The sequence below is a fragment of the Macrobrachium nipponense genome, chromosome 2 (genome assembly GCF_015104395.2).
Source record: "Macrobrachium nipponense isolate FS-2020 chromosome 2, ASM1510439v2, whole genome shotgun sequence".
Classification (NCBI taxonomy): domain Eukaryota; kingdom Metazoa; phylum Arthropoda; class Malacostraca; order Decapoda; family Palaemonidae; genus Macrobrachium; species Macrobrachium nipponense.
Genome location: NC_087201.1, coordinates 128,948,396 through 128,964,203, shown reverse-complemented (window position 1 = coordinate 128,964,203; position 15,808 = coordinate 128,948,396). Strand labels below are relative to the sequence as shown.

At 42.7% G+C, this 15,808-nt stretch overlaps 1 protein-coding gene across 1 annotated transcript; it reads right to left on the bottom strand.

The window, feature by feature from the left end:
• Positions 1-233: 233 nt before the first annotated feature.
• LOC135220987 (5-oxoprolinase-like) lies at positions 234-15,442 on the bottom strand (the record flags this gene model as incomplete). Its single annotated transcript, XM_064258691.1, is given in 3 exon segments — positions 234-13,094; positions 13,227-13,324; positions 15,345-15,442. Coding segments are annotated over 3 exon segments (349 nt in total), but the record flags the coding sequence as incomplete, so codon positions are not given.
• Between the last annotated feature and the right edge of the window lie 366 nt (positions 15,443-15,808).

The window sequence follows — 15,808 nt, the reverse complement described above, 5'->3', positions numbered from 1 at the left end:
GCTCAGCTCCTACCTGACCCTGAGCCTTCAACCTCAACAGGAGCCTGTCCTAAGACTCCCAGGGAGAAGCAAGAACCTACTCCCTTTGACTCGGACTCATTTACTGCAAAAAAAAAAATATTATGCAGCAAATGGGTAGTCTAGTAGGGAACTTGGTTCAGGACAAGTTCCAAGAGTTGCTTTCCCACATCTCTTCTTCCTTTGAGGAGTCAGGCCACTCAATCCGGGCCATCTTGGATAGGCTGGCCACTCAGGAGAACCTCATAGCAGGTCTCCATGAAAACCCTACGACAGGTCTTGCACAGCCTGGTATGGCAGCCCAAGCCATGCCGGACTACAATACTCTCCCTCCTTATACGGCGAGCAATCCCTGGAGGATATCGTCATACGCCCCCTTCAAGGACGGGATGCTGACGTTGGCGGACTGTGGAACTCGAAGGCTTGAGGACTTCGAGTTTCACCCAGCAAATTTGCAACCCCCCTTCATCGGTTACGCCCGCCTTACGGAAGCAGCCATGAGGAGAGAAGATAAGATCCCTAAAGAGACGGTAATCTTCGGCCGGGATCAAGCCCAACGGGACTGGCTAAGAAGCCTAGAGGATTGGGACTGCGTAAATACCAGGGTCCAAGCGTTTAAGAGTGCTTTCACTATGTTCGTAGTGGACGGAGAAACACCCATCCCGTTAACTACGAAGGTGGCGGAGCTGACCATGCAGGCCGCTATGAGAGACGAGCCGATGCCGCAGCTCCAGGAAACAGAGCCTACATCACTCCTCCTCCCTGGTATGGAAGATCTATGGGCAGATCTCCCGGCCACCTTTTCGGTCGGGAAATTGAAACCAGACTGTGCCATCACTCAGTTTAGTGAGCGGCTTCTTAGACTTCCAGACAGTCTCATTCAGGCCGAATTCGATGCCCAAACGAGACTATCCAGATCCCTCAATACTCTGGTCATGACAGAGGTTTCAGCTGTTACATATGGTGACGAACCTCTGTTTAAACTGATAGCCAAATCACATTTGCACACAGTACAATGTGATTTGTATGACTTCATCGTGGCAAGGCTAACTGCCGGAAACATGTTCTGCAAGAAGCCACCATCCGTCACAAACCAAATAAATTACTGGCTGCTTCGATCTGGGGTGCTGAGCTTTTCCCAGAATCGATTGTAAACTCAGTACAGTGTGAGGCTACAAGACTCAACCAGAGTCTCAAAGTTCGCTGAGGATTATCCAGTAAAAGGAAACCTGAGTCTACTTCATCAGCCAAGAAGTCAAAGAAACCTAGGAAATTCCAGCCTTTCCAGGCTCCCCAGCAACAGACAATGCTTCAGGCGGTTCTGGTCTCTCAGGTGCCGCAACCATCGATGTCAAAGGCACAGCCTCAGCAACAGTTTCTGCTGCTGACGCCGCCTCAAAATTAAGCCTCCACCTCCTACGCTGTCTCCCCGGCCTTCAACCCAGTATTTGAAGGCCAGTCCTTTCAACCTTTCAACAGGTTCGGCAGGGGTAGCAGGGCTAGGGGTGCCTTTCGCCAGAGAGGCAGCGGAAGAGCATACAGCCGGGGTAAGCACTTACGAGGAGGGCGCGGGACACGCCCTTCCCCGAGCCAGTGAGAACCCTCAGGTAGGAGGGAGACCATTCCTCTTTCGTCACAGATGGAGGTTCAGCAGCTGGGCACAGAGCATTGTGTCCAATGGCCTAGGATGGAGCTGGACCAAAGGCCCTCCTCCATCCAAAATCTTCTATCAACAACCAACAGCGGAATTGATAAAGTATGCCCAAGAACTCCTTCAGAAAGGAGTAGTGTCAAGAGTCAAGCACTTAAAGTTTCAAGGTCGCTTGTTCAGTGTGCCAAAGAAAGGCTCAAACAAACTAAGAATAATTCTAGACTTGTCCCATCTAAACTTATCTTCCGCCCATTCCTAGGTTTCAGACTAGGGAACCAGGCATTCTCCTTCAAGGTAATGCCTTTTGGGCTCAGTGTAGCCCCCAGGATTTTCACAAAATTGGCGGAGACAGTGGTTCAAGAACTCAGGTCTCAGGGAATAATGTTAGTTGCGTATCTGGACGATTGACTCGTTTGGGCCACAAACATCAAAGAGTGCCACAAAGCGACGGTCAGAGTAATCCAATTTTTGGAACACTTAGGATTCCAGATAAACAAGACCAAGTCCAGGTTGACACCGGACTCTCGCTTTCAGTGGCTGGGCATTCAGTGGGACTTGAACTCTCACACACTATCAATTCCGTCGTCGAAGAGAAAAGAAATAGCCAAAGCAACCAGACAATTTCTCAAGTGCAAGCAAACGTCTCGGAGGAGCCAGGAAAGGATCCTGGGCTCTCTACAATTTGCCTCAGTAATGGACGTTCTGCTAAAAGCAAAACTCAAAGACATAAACCGCGTCTGGCGCTCAAGGGCAAACAACAGGTCCCGGGACAAGCTGTCCTCTATCCTGGCGATATTACGCAAGCGTCTCCGCCCCTGGGTGGAGGTCAAGAATTTGTCGAAGTCAATTCCTCTTCAGTTCCCTCCTTCGGCATTAGTTATCCACACGGATGCTTCACTAAGCGGCTGGGGAGGGTACTCTCAGTATAAGAAAGTACAGGGGACTTGGTCCCTTCCATTCCGCCAGCTCCATATCAATGTACTGGAAGCTATGGCAGTATTCCTCACCCTGAAAAGACTTCAACCAGCCAAGAGATCTCACATCAAGCTGGTGTTAGACAGTGCAGTAGTAGTACACTGCATCAACAGGGGAGGCTCAAGTCAAGCCATGTGAACCATGTCATGATAGCCATATTCTCACTGGCAGCCAAGAACAAATGGCACCTGTCCGCCACACACTTAGCAGGAGTAAGGAACGTGATAGCAGATGGGCTATCTCGCTCAGTCCCACTAGAGTTGGAGTGGTCCCTGGACAGTCATTCAATTGGATCTGTCAACAAGTTCCGGGGCTCCAGGTGGATCTTTTCGCCACAGAGTCGAATCACAAACTTCCTTGCTATGTGGCTCCCAACCTGGACCCTCTGGCTTATGCCACGGACGCCATGGCTATAGACTGGAATCAATGGAAGAAGATTTACATCTTTCCTCCAGTGAATCTTCTTCTGAAGGTTCTGAACAAACTCAGGACCTTCAAGGGACGAGTTGCTCTAGTAGCCCCCAATTGGCCCAAGAGCAATTGGTTCCCACTTCTATTGGAGTTAGGACTCCGACCTCAACGGATTCCCAATCCCAAATTATCCCAACTAGTACAAATGAAGACTGTGTTCGCTTCCTCAGGAATTCTGAAAACCCTAACTTTATGGACTTCATGAAGTTTGCGGAAAAAGGGATGCTAATATCGATCCTCAAAACATCCTATTCTTAGAATCGGATAAACGAGTGTCAACCCTTCGTCAATATGACCTAGCAGTTAAAAAACTAGCTATTTTTCTGAGGAAGTCCAAATCTCAAACCATGACAACCAACCTGGCCATTTCCTTCTTTAGATCATTATTTGAAAAAGGTTTAGCAGCTAGTACTATTACTACTACTAAATCAGCATTAAAGAAAATTTTCCAGTTTGGTTTAAAAATAGATCTAACAGACTCTTATTTTTCATCTATACCTAGGGCCTGTACTAGGCTCAGACCATCAGAGAGGCCTAAGTCTGTGTCATGGTTCTTAAATGATGTTCTCAAACTGGCCTCAGATACTGATAACGATTCATGTGACTTTTTACCCCTCGTGAGGAAAACATTATTTCTTTTAAGCCTAGCTTCAGGAGCCAGGGTATCTGAACTGTCGGCTCTATCTAGAGACTCAGGTCATATAGAGTTTCTTCCTTCAGGAGAAGTATTACTTTCTCCAGATCGTCAATTTTTAGCTAAAAATGAGAATCCACTGGCGAGGTGGGCCCCTTGGAAGATTCTCCCACTTCCTCAGGACCCTTCCTTATGCCCAGTTACTGCCCTAAGAGCATATCTTACTAGAACGGCCATAAGATCTTCAGGCCCTTTATTCACGAGGGAAAGAGGTGGTACCATTTCCTTAAAAGGAATTAGGCAGCAAATATTATATTTCATTAAACAAGCCAACCCAGAATCTTTTCCCCGGGTACATGATATTAGGGCAGTAGCGACCTCAGTCAACTATTTTCAACATATGAATTTTGATGATCTGAAAAAGTATACAGGCTGGAAATCTCCGACAGTGTTCAAACGTCACTACCTCAAGTCCTTAGAAGCTCTTAAATTTCCAGCAGTGGCAGCGGGAAACAGTTTCTCCTGACACTGCTTAAGTAGTAATAGTAGCTTAGATCTAGATCTCCTTTCTACCTGCCTCACTGACGTCCTTCCTGCGGCTCTGCCACCATGTAGCCTTTCTTATGCCTTAGATGCCACATGTTGTACATAGTTATGTTGTTTCCTTATTTTTATTTTAGGATTACTTAAACAGAATTAATTTTATATGATATTGTATCTATCTTTAAGGTTAATATTAAGTTACTGTAATTAATCTTAAGCCTTTATTATAATCATCTCTAGTTCATAAGTTTATTTTTGATAATAATAATTAACCTTAATTGTTTTTTATTTGTTCCTTACAATATCTATTTTGCTCATTCCTCAAGCTTATGGCCAATTCTCTGGTACTATTTCATGTAGCGACACGGGCTGAGCCCAGAAAAGGGATTTTGATGAAGGAAAAGTCTATTTCTGGGCAAGGGCCCGTGTCGCCCAGTGAAATCCTACCCTTCTTTTATAACCCCACCCTAGGGCCCAAGCTTGACAGGCTAACTCCAAGGATGACCGGTAGAGGCGCTGGTGGTAGCGTTGGGGGCGCTAGTAGTAGTCGTAGCTGGGAGTGGGCCTTGCATCGGCCCCTCTCTGGTAGAGGGATTTCGAAGAGGGATGAATCTAAATGGTAAGAGACCCGTGGTAGTGGTTTCACTCGCCCCAGAAACCATACCGACACCTTTTAATAAGGTGAGCGAGCCAGAATATTCTGGCATTTCCATTTTAGCTTTTTTCTCTGGTATATTAGCATTAATTTACTTTGGAAATGTGTGCTAAAAGGACATTTCACTGGGCGACACAGGCCCTTGCCCAGAAATAGATTTTTCTTTGTCAAAATCCCTTTTATGGTAGTCTTGTGTTCTTTGTATTTCCAGTACAGATGTCTGTTAAAAGATACACGTTTCACATTGCTTTTTAGGCTGTTCATAAATTCCATGATGGGTGGAGAGGAAACTTTTAAATCTCAATGTATAACAGAATGAAATGAAAAATATGATTAGTTTAAGGGGGCCGGCCGGCTAATGCCATTTTTTAAGGACAGGACTTTGATATTCATACCACTTAATAAGGTGACTTGGGACATCTCCAAACCGCATATGATTTTTGCCGCCTCTGACCTTCGGTTTTGTGACGCCAGGGCGATTTATCTTGAAAATAACCATTTTTCAAATTCTATCTCCTCCCTTGATATTTAATATTAAGACCTAGGATTACTACCATATATAGACCTGATGTAGACATCCAATCAAATGGGGAGTTTTTTTTCTAAAAGTCATTTTTTTGCTAGATATGAATTTTTCAATATGGTAAAAAAATAAACCCTATAAATGAGGCGAAAAAAATTTATAAAAAAAAGACGAAACAAAAATTGGAAAAAAGGGCTCTATTTGATTGTTCTATAATGTCTTTCTGAGTTATATACCAAATTCCAATGTTATAGCTTTAAAACTAAGTGAGAAGATAGATTTTGAAGGTCAATAAGTATAGTTTTGAGATATGGGCGTTCAAAGTTTTCCTTTGTATTTCTATAAAGACAATGTTAATAAATAATGATTATTATGAATGTACATTTCTTTTTTGTGTATTAATAAACCAAAACTATTTTATTTATCATAATTTAATCATAAATGATGATCCCTTTGCTCATATATCGTAGCCTGGGGCACTGCTTGAGGCAAGATGGGGCACTCTTTCCTACGCAACTCTCTCTCTCCCCTTCACTAACTCGGCTTATTACAGCGAATTTTCTTCTTCTGTATGTTAGCAAGATGTTTTCCTTGTATTTTCCTCTTTGGCATGATGAAATTCTTGCCGAAACAAAGATAAACAAACGTAAATGCAAGAGAATGTCAGAGGTGAAACTCGGTGTTCTCTCTTTTTACACAGACAATTTAATAAATCATGATTATTATGAATTTCATATTCCATTTTGGGTATTAAAAAACCAAAACTATGTTATTTATCATAAATGAAGATCTCTTTGCTCAAAGATCGTAGCCTTGGGCACAGTGTGACGTGTGCTGACAGGCAAGAAGGGGGCGTTACTAGGCAACCCTCCCCTCTCTCTTCACTAACTATGCGTATATTATGATATTCTGTAATAATACTTGAGCGATTTTTCTTCGTCTGTATGTTAGCGAGATGTTTTCCTTGTCTTTTCCTCATTGGCATGATGAAATTCTTGCCGAAACATACATAAACATACGTAAAAGCAAGTGAATGTCAAGAGGTGAAATCGAACATGTAGACTACTTGAAGTTTTTTATCGCACTGATGGTTGGACTTGGTTGGTAGCTGACTGAAGTCTCTCTTCTTGACTCAGGGAATGTCTACAGATGCCATTTCTCCTAATTTCTTTGACAATACGTAATTATCAAAATTTACGATAATAGAAGAAATATTGCATCTTCTTGTACGGATCAATGTTTTAGGCTTATTAAGTTACGTTAACTAATTACCCTGTAACTACGAAAGTAAGAGGAATTTTGACGAAATATTTCGTATAGGTATTATCAATTGCCATATGAAGCTCCATGAATTTTTTCACGACTGCATTTTTCGCCCTATACCACCATATATAAGGGTTCCGGCCGGCCCCCTTAACTAAAACTTGGTTGCTAATTTTTTTAAATGACCTATTTTTAAACCACTACTATCATTCCAAAGCAATTTTGTGTTAAAACTATATGCTATTTTTAAGTAGTTAAGTGCATAGTTTCAGAGAAATTTTTACTAAAGTTTCAGAGAAATTTTTACTAAAATGCATCTATTTTTAAAAACGTAGTTTCAAACTATTTTTAGAGTATCGCTCTTAACTGCATCAGTTCAACGTATGTCATTCATTTGCAGATATCGCTCAAAAGTGGTCGCGTAGAAAAGTATCGCTCTGGCACTTATCGCTCTACAGTATGAATGCAGTCTAGCATAAGCTTCCCCAAAAGTGAAAAAGCCTGTCTGCCACGTCCTGATGCAGAGACCACTCCGTGCCCAGGATTTGGTTCCAATGACTCGGCTTGTCAGCTACCACATTCCTCCTGCCTGGAATGTACCTGGCAGAGAGCTCCACTGAGTTGTCGGTAGACCACAGGTGCAACTCGACTGTCAACAAATGGAGCCGACAAGACACCAGGACCCCCTGCTTGTTCACATAGACGACCACAGTGGTGTTGTTGGACATCAGAACAACTGAATGACCCTCTACCCTCTCCCAAAACTCCTGAAGACCCAGGAAAGCTGCCTTTAACTCCAAAATGTTGATGTGCAGCAGCTTCTCCTCCACACTCCAAGTCCTGAGACAAGATCTTCCAGATGAGAACCCCAACCGGTGATGGGAGCATCCCAAAACAGGAGAGTCTGGAGGGGGAGAACGCAGAGGGATTCCCACTGAGAGATTCCAGTCGTCCAACCACCAACGAAGGTCTTCCGTCACCTCTGACAGACGAACTCTGCAGAGGGGAATCCCCTGCTGGGGACCAGAAGTCCTTCAGTCTCCACTGCAGTCTCTGCAAGATGAAGGTGGCCATGAGGGACCAGCTTCTCCAGTGAAGACAAAATCCCCAGGACCTGCCACTGGTGAGCTGGCTGTTCGGGCTGTGACAGGAATAAGCGTGCCACTGACTGAAACACCTCTAACATCTGGTCTGTCAGAAAAACCCTCCACACTGCCATATCTATAGCCATACCTAGATAGAGAGCTCTCTGGCTGGGAACCAGATTGGACTTCTCAAGATTTACTACTGTGCCTAGCTCCTGACAAAGCTGAAGAAGACTGTCTCTGTCCTGAAGTAGTTTCTCCCTGGAGCTTGCCAAGACCAGCCAGTCATCGAGGTATCTTTACAGGCGCACCCTTTAAACATGAGCCCATGTCAAAGATGAGGGCAAAGACCCTTGTGAACACCTGAGGGGCGGTGATCAACCCGAAGCAAAGGATTTGAATTGGAAAACTTGCTCTCCCACAGTGAAGCAAAGGAACTTCCTGGATGAAGGGTGAATTGGAATCTGGAGATAAGCATCCTTCAAATCTATTGACAGCAAGAAGTCGTAGTCTCTTATCGCTGCCAACACTGTAAGGGCATCTCCAGCCTGAACCTAGTCTTCCTGACAGTGATTCAAAGTGGAAAGGTCGATTACTGGTCTCCAGTCGCCTGTAGCTTTCAGAACCAGGAAAATTTGACTAAAACCCCAGTGAATGACACTGTACTTCTTCCACTGCACCCTTTTTCAGCATCTTCAACACTTCCCCTCGAAGAGCTAAATACTTTGAAGAGTCGTAAGCATGCGTCCGATTGAGAAGGGATCTGTCCGAGAGAGGGGGGGAGAAGTTGATGGGTAGTAGATATCCCACCCGAAGAATAATTACTCCCCTACCTGTGGCAATGGAGAGGGAGAGCCGCTCACTCTATCAACGACCTCCGCTACCCCTTTCTCTATAGCCCCTCCCAGGCTTGTAGGGGCCGGATTGAAAGGGATGCTGTTGTGTTTTGTCTTGGGCTATGAAGGAGGCTGAGAGACCACCCCCCACAGAAGCCAAACACCTGGATGACTTGACAGGAGAAGACCATCTTGTCTGTAGCTGAGGAGGGAGAGAAGGAGGACGAGACAAGCCTCTGACTTGGAAACTGCCTGATGGACCAGCCTATCCTTAGTATCTACTCATCGCTGGTTGATTGTATCTTCTAACTCGGTTCTAGGGAAAAGAAAATGAGAATCAAGGAGATCCCCATTCTGGAGAGCCAACAAGGACTCTGAGTCTACTGACCCCACCACCTTCGACAAGGCTGTGTCCCTCCTGGCCAGGAGGAGGTTGGCCTACAAGGTTGCATTAAGGTGGCCTTGATATGAAATAGCCTTCGCACCAGGCTGCAACAGGCTAACCAAAGGAGGAACTGAAACCTCCCTCAGCTTGATCCAAAGCAATCCTGGCTATTGCAGTGGGCCACAAGTCCAGCCAAGAGACAGTCTGGAAGATGGTAGGTGACAGGACATCAATTGCACCAAATTAGTGGAGTAATATTTCCTATGCTGCACAAGAGGAGGAGGAAGAAACTTGTAGGATCTATTGCAGTGCAGTGCAGTGAGCCATCTCGGTTCGAGACCAAGGCGTTCATACATAAGATGGACTAAGCATGGCCTGACAAAGGAAGCTCAAACACCAACAGTGCGAAAAAGAAGGCTTGGCAGGATCCTCATCCTTCTGCAACAGCATTGGCAAGGCTTCCTAGGAAGTCTGGCATCAGGTTCCTTACTGGTTGGAGTGGAGTCCCTAAATACTGAAGATCCCGAAACCGAGGGTTCAGGAACACTGCCACACGACGAAACCTGTACATGGTCCCGACTCAAACCATGTATACACTTGTGCGATGAACCACATACACGTTTGCGGGATGAATCACATGCGTGGATGTGCAACAAGTCAAGCACACATCCATGAAAAGACAACCAAGCACAGTCCTGAAAGAAGGAACGACACTGAAGAGAACTGCCTGAAGGAGACTGACTCCTAAGGTTCCGGTCTCTAGTAAGAGAATGAGACATGTCCGCAGACCAGGAATGCTTCACGTTCTCGACTTTACATATAGGAGACTTACTCCTTGGCGGGAGGATTCCGAACAAATCCCTGGACTGACTAGTAGTTTGCCTCACCTAGGGCCTCTTTCTTGTAGTTTGCCTCAACCAGGGCGCCTCTCCTGTAGTTTGCCTCACCCAGGGCCTCTTCCCTAGTCATGTGAAATCGAAAGAGACTCATGCCTGTGATCTGTTGAATGTGCGTGATGTTCAACTGCCAGACCTCTGGGCCTCCAAATAAATGGAAGGTAATGTCATTGATTCAAAGATGGGCTTGGATGAATCTGTATTGTTGGGAACAATAAAGCTGAAGATAACCAACAGGTCTGTTCATTATTAAGTCTCTCCCCCTTGATAGAGAGAGGGCAGGAGTTGCATATATTAATCCAAAAAGACCTAGATTGTAGACAGGGTACCGAGTCATCTAGAACACCTGTTTGCACGTCTGTCCAGCATGTGAAAGTTTGCTAACCATCCCTAAGAAGAGTATAAAAGAGAAGGTAAGGAGGCCAGTCCCACACACAACAGCTCTTTGCAGCTGCACACCTTAGGAGAGATGCTACCTGTCCCCTAGAGTTAGGTGATCTACATTGAGTAGCTACCACAGAACTCAGGGAAAAAGGCAGGATCTATGGGCAACATCCCAGAAGCAAATATGGTCTGTTGTGACTGTATTCCCAACCTTAGTACCTGTCTGACGGGTTCTTCCCGAGTGCTAATGGCAAACCAATATCCCTGACCTTGCGAAATCTCACCCACAATGTATTGTTGTCCACCATGTCAGCAGCTATGGAGTGTGTCCGTTTGATTATACACAAAGTCAAAAGAAATGGCACTCCTAGACACTACTTCTTGGCCAAGCCACAACCAAAAACAATTTGTCAGCACTAGTTTGGAGGTGAAATCTTAAGTGGTAACACAAAAGGCTTTTGGACACTTGGTAGCCTTTAGGGTAATTGGAAATGGAATGCTCATACACTGTTGATCTCCCAATGAATCAGGCAGAACAACAGGAAGTCAGAGACCTAAGGTTTGAATCATGGATGCGAAGACATCTCCTAGTTGCAAAACAGAATATGAAGTTCTTACGAAGTCACTCATCCAAGTACTGACTAACCTCAACATTTCTAACAGTGAATGTGATAGGCTACTCCTAGAAGTCAACAGCATCTAGTGTTAAAGGGAGGTCATCTATCCAAGTACTAACCAGTCGTTACTAAACTTTGGTGACCAGAGAAGTGATATTTTCAATGGTAAGGATGATGGCTGTTTTGCCCGCAGTCCGTAAAGACAGAGCCAAACAATAACAGCTTCTTGGTGTTGAAATAAGACTAACCTGATCATCTTCCTATATCAAACAATACTTTGAAATGTCGAGGTGTCAAGACCCCAATTGTTGCTAACAGCAACCCTAATGACCAAATTTGCCTGTCAAACATCTATCATTCTAAGGGAATGTGTCTGATTTACTGCTGTATTGAGGAAGCTGCTGTAGACCTGTGCATCCATACCACAATTGAGATGATAGACACTAGCTCCCCCCTCTTGTTGACTAAGGAACTACCATGCAATTGTTCCTTAAGAACATTATAGAATGCCTATCCTCAGCTTGGAGAGCTAGGAGGATTCAGGTTATTGAGGTACAAATTAGGTCAGGTTAGGCTAGGCTAGGTTGCGGATTCCAGAATGCATTGTTCTGAGGGTGACTTGAAAAAGGAGAGGACCAATCCTAGCTCTAACATTTCTACCTGACACAAGTCTCAAACTTCAAAGGACTCCAACCAACTTTACAACAAAGTCATTGAGAGAGGCACAGAATATATATGAGCAATTCCAAAGATCTTCTTGTGGCCATGGCCTATGTCTTCATCCTATGATAGCACCAAGGTTGAGGAGGAACAATTAGACCTTTATATATGGGAATGCTTTCCCTTGTGTAAAAACCGAGGATTTGTATACGTGTAGGAACAACCAAGTTGAGTAAGAAAAAATAAACTAAATTTCCTATCCTACCTGTATGTCTAAGTACCCGTGGACGAACACGGTCATGAAAAGATGTCACTCACTCGACAATGGTCGTAATGGTCTGGGAGAATAATCCAGTACATTTGGACAAGGTTATTTCTGGAAGTGGACATTGGCTGCTCCAGGAAGATGTTTAGTCCCCTTGGATGAATGTGAGCAGGGAAGGGGAGACAAAACATGCCCACTTTTCACACGAACATGGGTTGGTTCCAGATGTTCATAGGAGTCCCACCAATGACCTTCATGGAAGCAAGAACTGTAAACAGAACAGCTACTGGTCTTGGAGACAACTTATTTAAAATAGAAACTTTTTAAAGTACCTGCAACATCATCATCCACTTTTTCATGACAAGAAAGGGGGAGCCAATAGTTGGTGGCAAGAGACAGGCCTCAGCTGCCTCACTCCTAGGAAGTGTAATAGAAAAAATGGTACAGAACAAACACCAAGGCTAAGACCAAGCTGGGTTTACATTAAAAGAAAAAGGCAAAACCTAGTTAGAGAAGGAATTAAGGAGAAAGGCTCATATGCTAAAACCGAGTTGAAAAACACTACATAGCATAACTCTGTAGAACTAACTATGCACCAAGAAAGGTGAAAATAACATATTGTTAATGTAACAGAGTAGAAATTGTTGCATTATTTCAATATGGCCATATGTCAAAACAAAAATTATCTTTAAAAAACAAAATCATAATAAAGAAATAAGCTGAACGGCAGGCAGTAGAAGAGACACGCCTTGCAGCCAATAACTAAATAGAATGCATACTATCTGGATGGGAGGGATTCCTCCCCTTCCATTGGTAGCTGAATACTAATATCCACCTTGTTTTAAGTTAAAAGGCCACTTCCAGCTCATGCTGAAAGTAAGTCTTGTGTAAAGTCAGGGTTTGTATAAGTGTATGCAAGGTGTACAAAATATTTCACTATTATATTCACAAATGATGTACAACTAAATTGAGAATGCATTTGAAATATTCCTCATTAAGTCTAACAACTCATGAGGTTTTTTTTTCCTATACACACTCTTGTGCTCTAGAATAGTTGAACTACAATGTTCTTTAATTAACCTATACAGATTCTTGTGCTCTAGAATAGTCAAACAAACTGCCACGTTCAATATGTCGTCGTTTTGCAGGTGAATCAGATTTCAAATCTCGTGTGGCTTTGCAACTGAGTGGTCCATATCCACCACCCCCAGGAGTGAATAACTGGAACATGTCCTAAAGAAAAATGTAGACAATGATTAAAATTCAAGTCTTCCTTAAATCAGCTAATTAAATACAATTGTACATTAACATGGTAATGTATACATTAAACAAATTATAATTTTTACAATTTATTTTCATACTTACACCTTTCTCCACTTCCACTGATGTTTTAGAACCAAGTCGAATTTTCTTACCAGATTTACGAATCAGGATGTTCAAACCTTTCTTGCCATCATCCCCTCCTGGAAAAAAATTTTTCATTCAATTGGTGGGACATGTACAAATATATCTGTATTTATCCGTAGAAAATGCCTAAAGCTAAAGTGAAATACAGTGGGTTACAGTTGACCCCCGCTATTCATGGACTCCGGATTCACAGACTCACATATTCGCTGATTTCTCTATGGACCTTTTATACTCTTTATTTGCAGGTAATTCGTGTATTCGTGGTATTTTTCTATGAGAAATACCTACAAATTACTGAATTTTCATGGGAATTTCATGATTAAATGCACTTTTTGTGATAAAACTATTAAAAAAAATCAGCTACTAAAATTTTTTTTAGTGGGTTCTTCTTGAGTTTGAGCTAACAAAATAGGCAGTTTTAAGTGTTTTCTTAGGGGGTTCTAAGTATTTGCGGGGGGTCTGGTACGCATCCCCCACAAATAAGGGGGTCCAATGAGAAAACCAGTAAAAATAGAATAGGCACAGTAACAATTTATTCAAACAGAAGATCCTCCTTATCCACCCAATTTTCAAAGCAGGCTGGCTGCAAAAGAAGGGCTACCTGAAACATTCAGGGTAGACCAAATCTTCCACAGGTGCTGTAATGATGGAAGTGCTTTACATGTACCTGAAACGTCATTTTCAGATGAGTAGGAAGGTAAAACAGTTGCTCCGATGAAAAGCCATGAACAGGTTTAACAATGTTGTCCCTCCTAGAAAGGAGGTATGGAAGATGGATGATAAATTTGAAGATGTCACCAGAGGCATATTTGCCTCTTAACGAAGCTTGTGAGCACTTTTTACCATTCTTCCTCCCCTTTCCTAAGCTAACCGACTGGGGTAAATCCCAAACACTACATTCCCTCCAAGTATGAGGGTCCATGTAAAGGGGTGACATAAACCGTTCACAAGTACACCCACATCCCTGGCAGTGACATAATGTTTTTTCTCCTTATGGATAAGAACCATGCAGCAAGAACACACTCCCAGTTAAGCGGCAATGAGCAAGTAGTAATCTCCCAAGGTTCTCAACAAACAAGTAAGGACCAAGGACTGCAGTAAATTTGTATTCTACAGCAGCTGAAAGAAAATAAGAGATGGTGGGTGAGAGGGGGGGGATAACTCCTCATTCTGCACTGTCTTGCCACTTCACTTTGTTTTGCTCACCATCTTTAAAGGATACTTCGGCTCCTTTATCGGTGTCACCTTCCTGCTCCTCATCCCTGAACTATCTTCCCCTACACATGAATGCCCACTTGAACATGCAGACCACGCCCTTGCCATCCTACTGTGCACTCTTGGACTCGCACTGGGATGGTTCTTAACTTCCCACAAGGGTATCTGAATTTTAACTTATGCCATACTCCACTTAAGAGGACAACCATCACGTGTAGGCACAGTCAACAACATGGCTTAGACTCTTGAGAGTCTACATCCTTAAATATGCCTGGTTAACAAGATATTTAAGTATAGTTCTTTTCTCATAATGTCATCCTAGCAGGGGATTTACTCTACTCAATGTCTTTGAAAATATGTTGATATTTTGTTATATAAGGCAACATTTTATCCTACTGAACAATACAAAATAAAAAAATATTTTGAAAATATAAATAACTGCTTGAAGATAACATTTCCCTTACCTCTGTGAACATTAATTCAAGAGCAAAACTCAAACTGTAAAGAGAGTATACTTGCGGGAGTTTTCAAACCGTATAGGGAGTACATACATATACATAAGTATAGGATTTGTCAAACTGTATTTCATGGGAATCTTTCACTATCTATGGTAGCACTATCCTCTTTTTACTATACATATATAGTCACCTGCTGTGAACCAAAGCATTAAGGTATACAAGGCAATGATTTTGTTATACTTGATAACGGAAGACTATTCTTAATAGTAAAGAGCTCTGTAAATGAAATCTATAACAATTTCATTTTACACAAGTCACTTTGTTGTCGGGGAAAATTCTTCATTACAAAAAAGATAAAATCGATAAAATAAAGTTGGTTTTATATAAGATAGAACAAACTTGCCTTCAAGCCCATATGGCGCAAATACTCGGCGCTCTGTGAGTATAGATAGTGTAAGATGACGTCTGAAGATGAGCTCACGAATCACACCATCACCACCCCTAGAAATAATTTATATTCTTAATATATAATATATAATTATAATGTCAAGAAGTAACAGATCAGTGAAAATTACAAGGTTAATCAACTAATTTAAGGAGAGTGAAAATTATAAGAAAGGTAAGTACATAAAATTAAAGAAGGTAAACCATTTTACTAATGCAAACTGATAAGATAACATATAAGCCACAAACAATACATATACACCTGGACTCTGGACCAGGTCATAGCTAAAAATTTAAGTGTACACAACCATCACTTATAAATGCATCACATGTGGTTTTATAAGATTTTACAGAGGTTAGAGGTTATTGGAGGACAGAATGAAAAGTAGAAGTAAAGACAATGAACTACAACTTAAATGTACA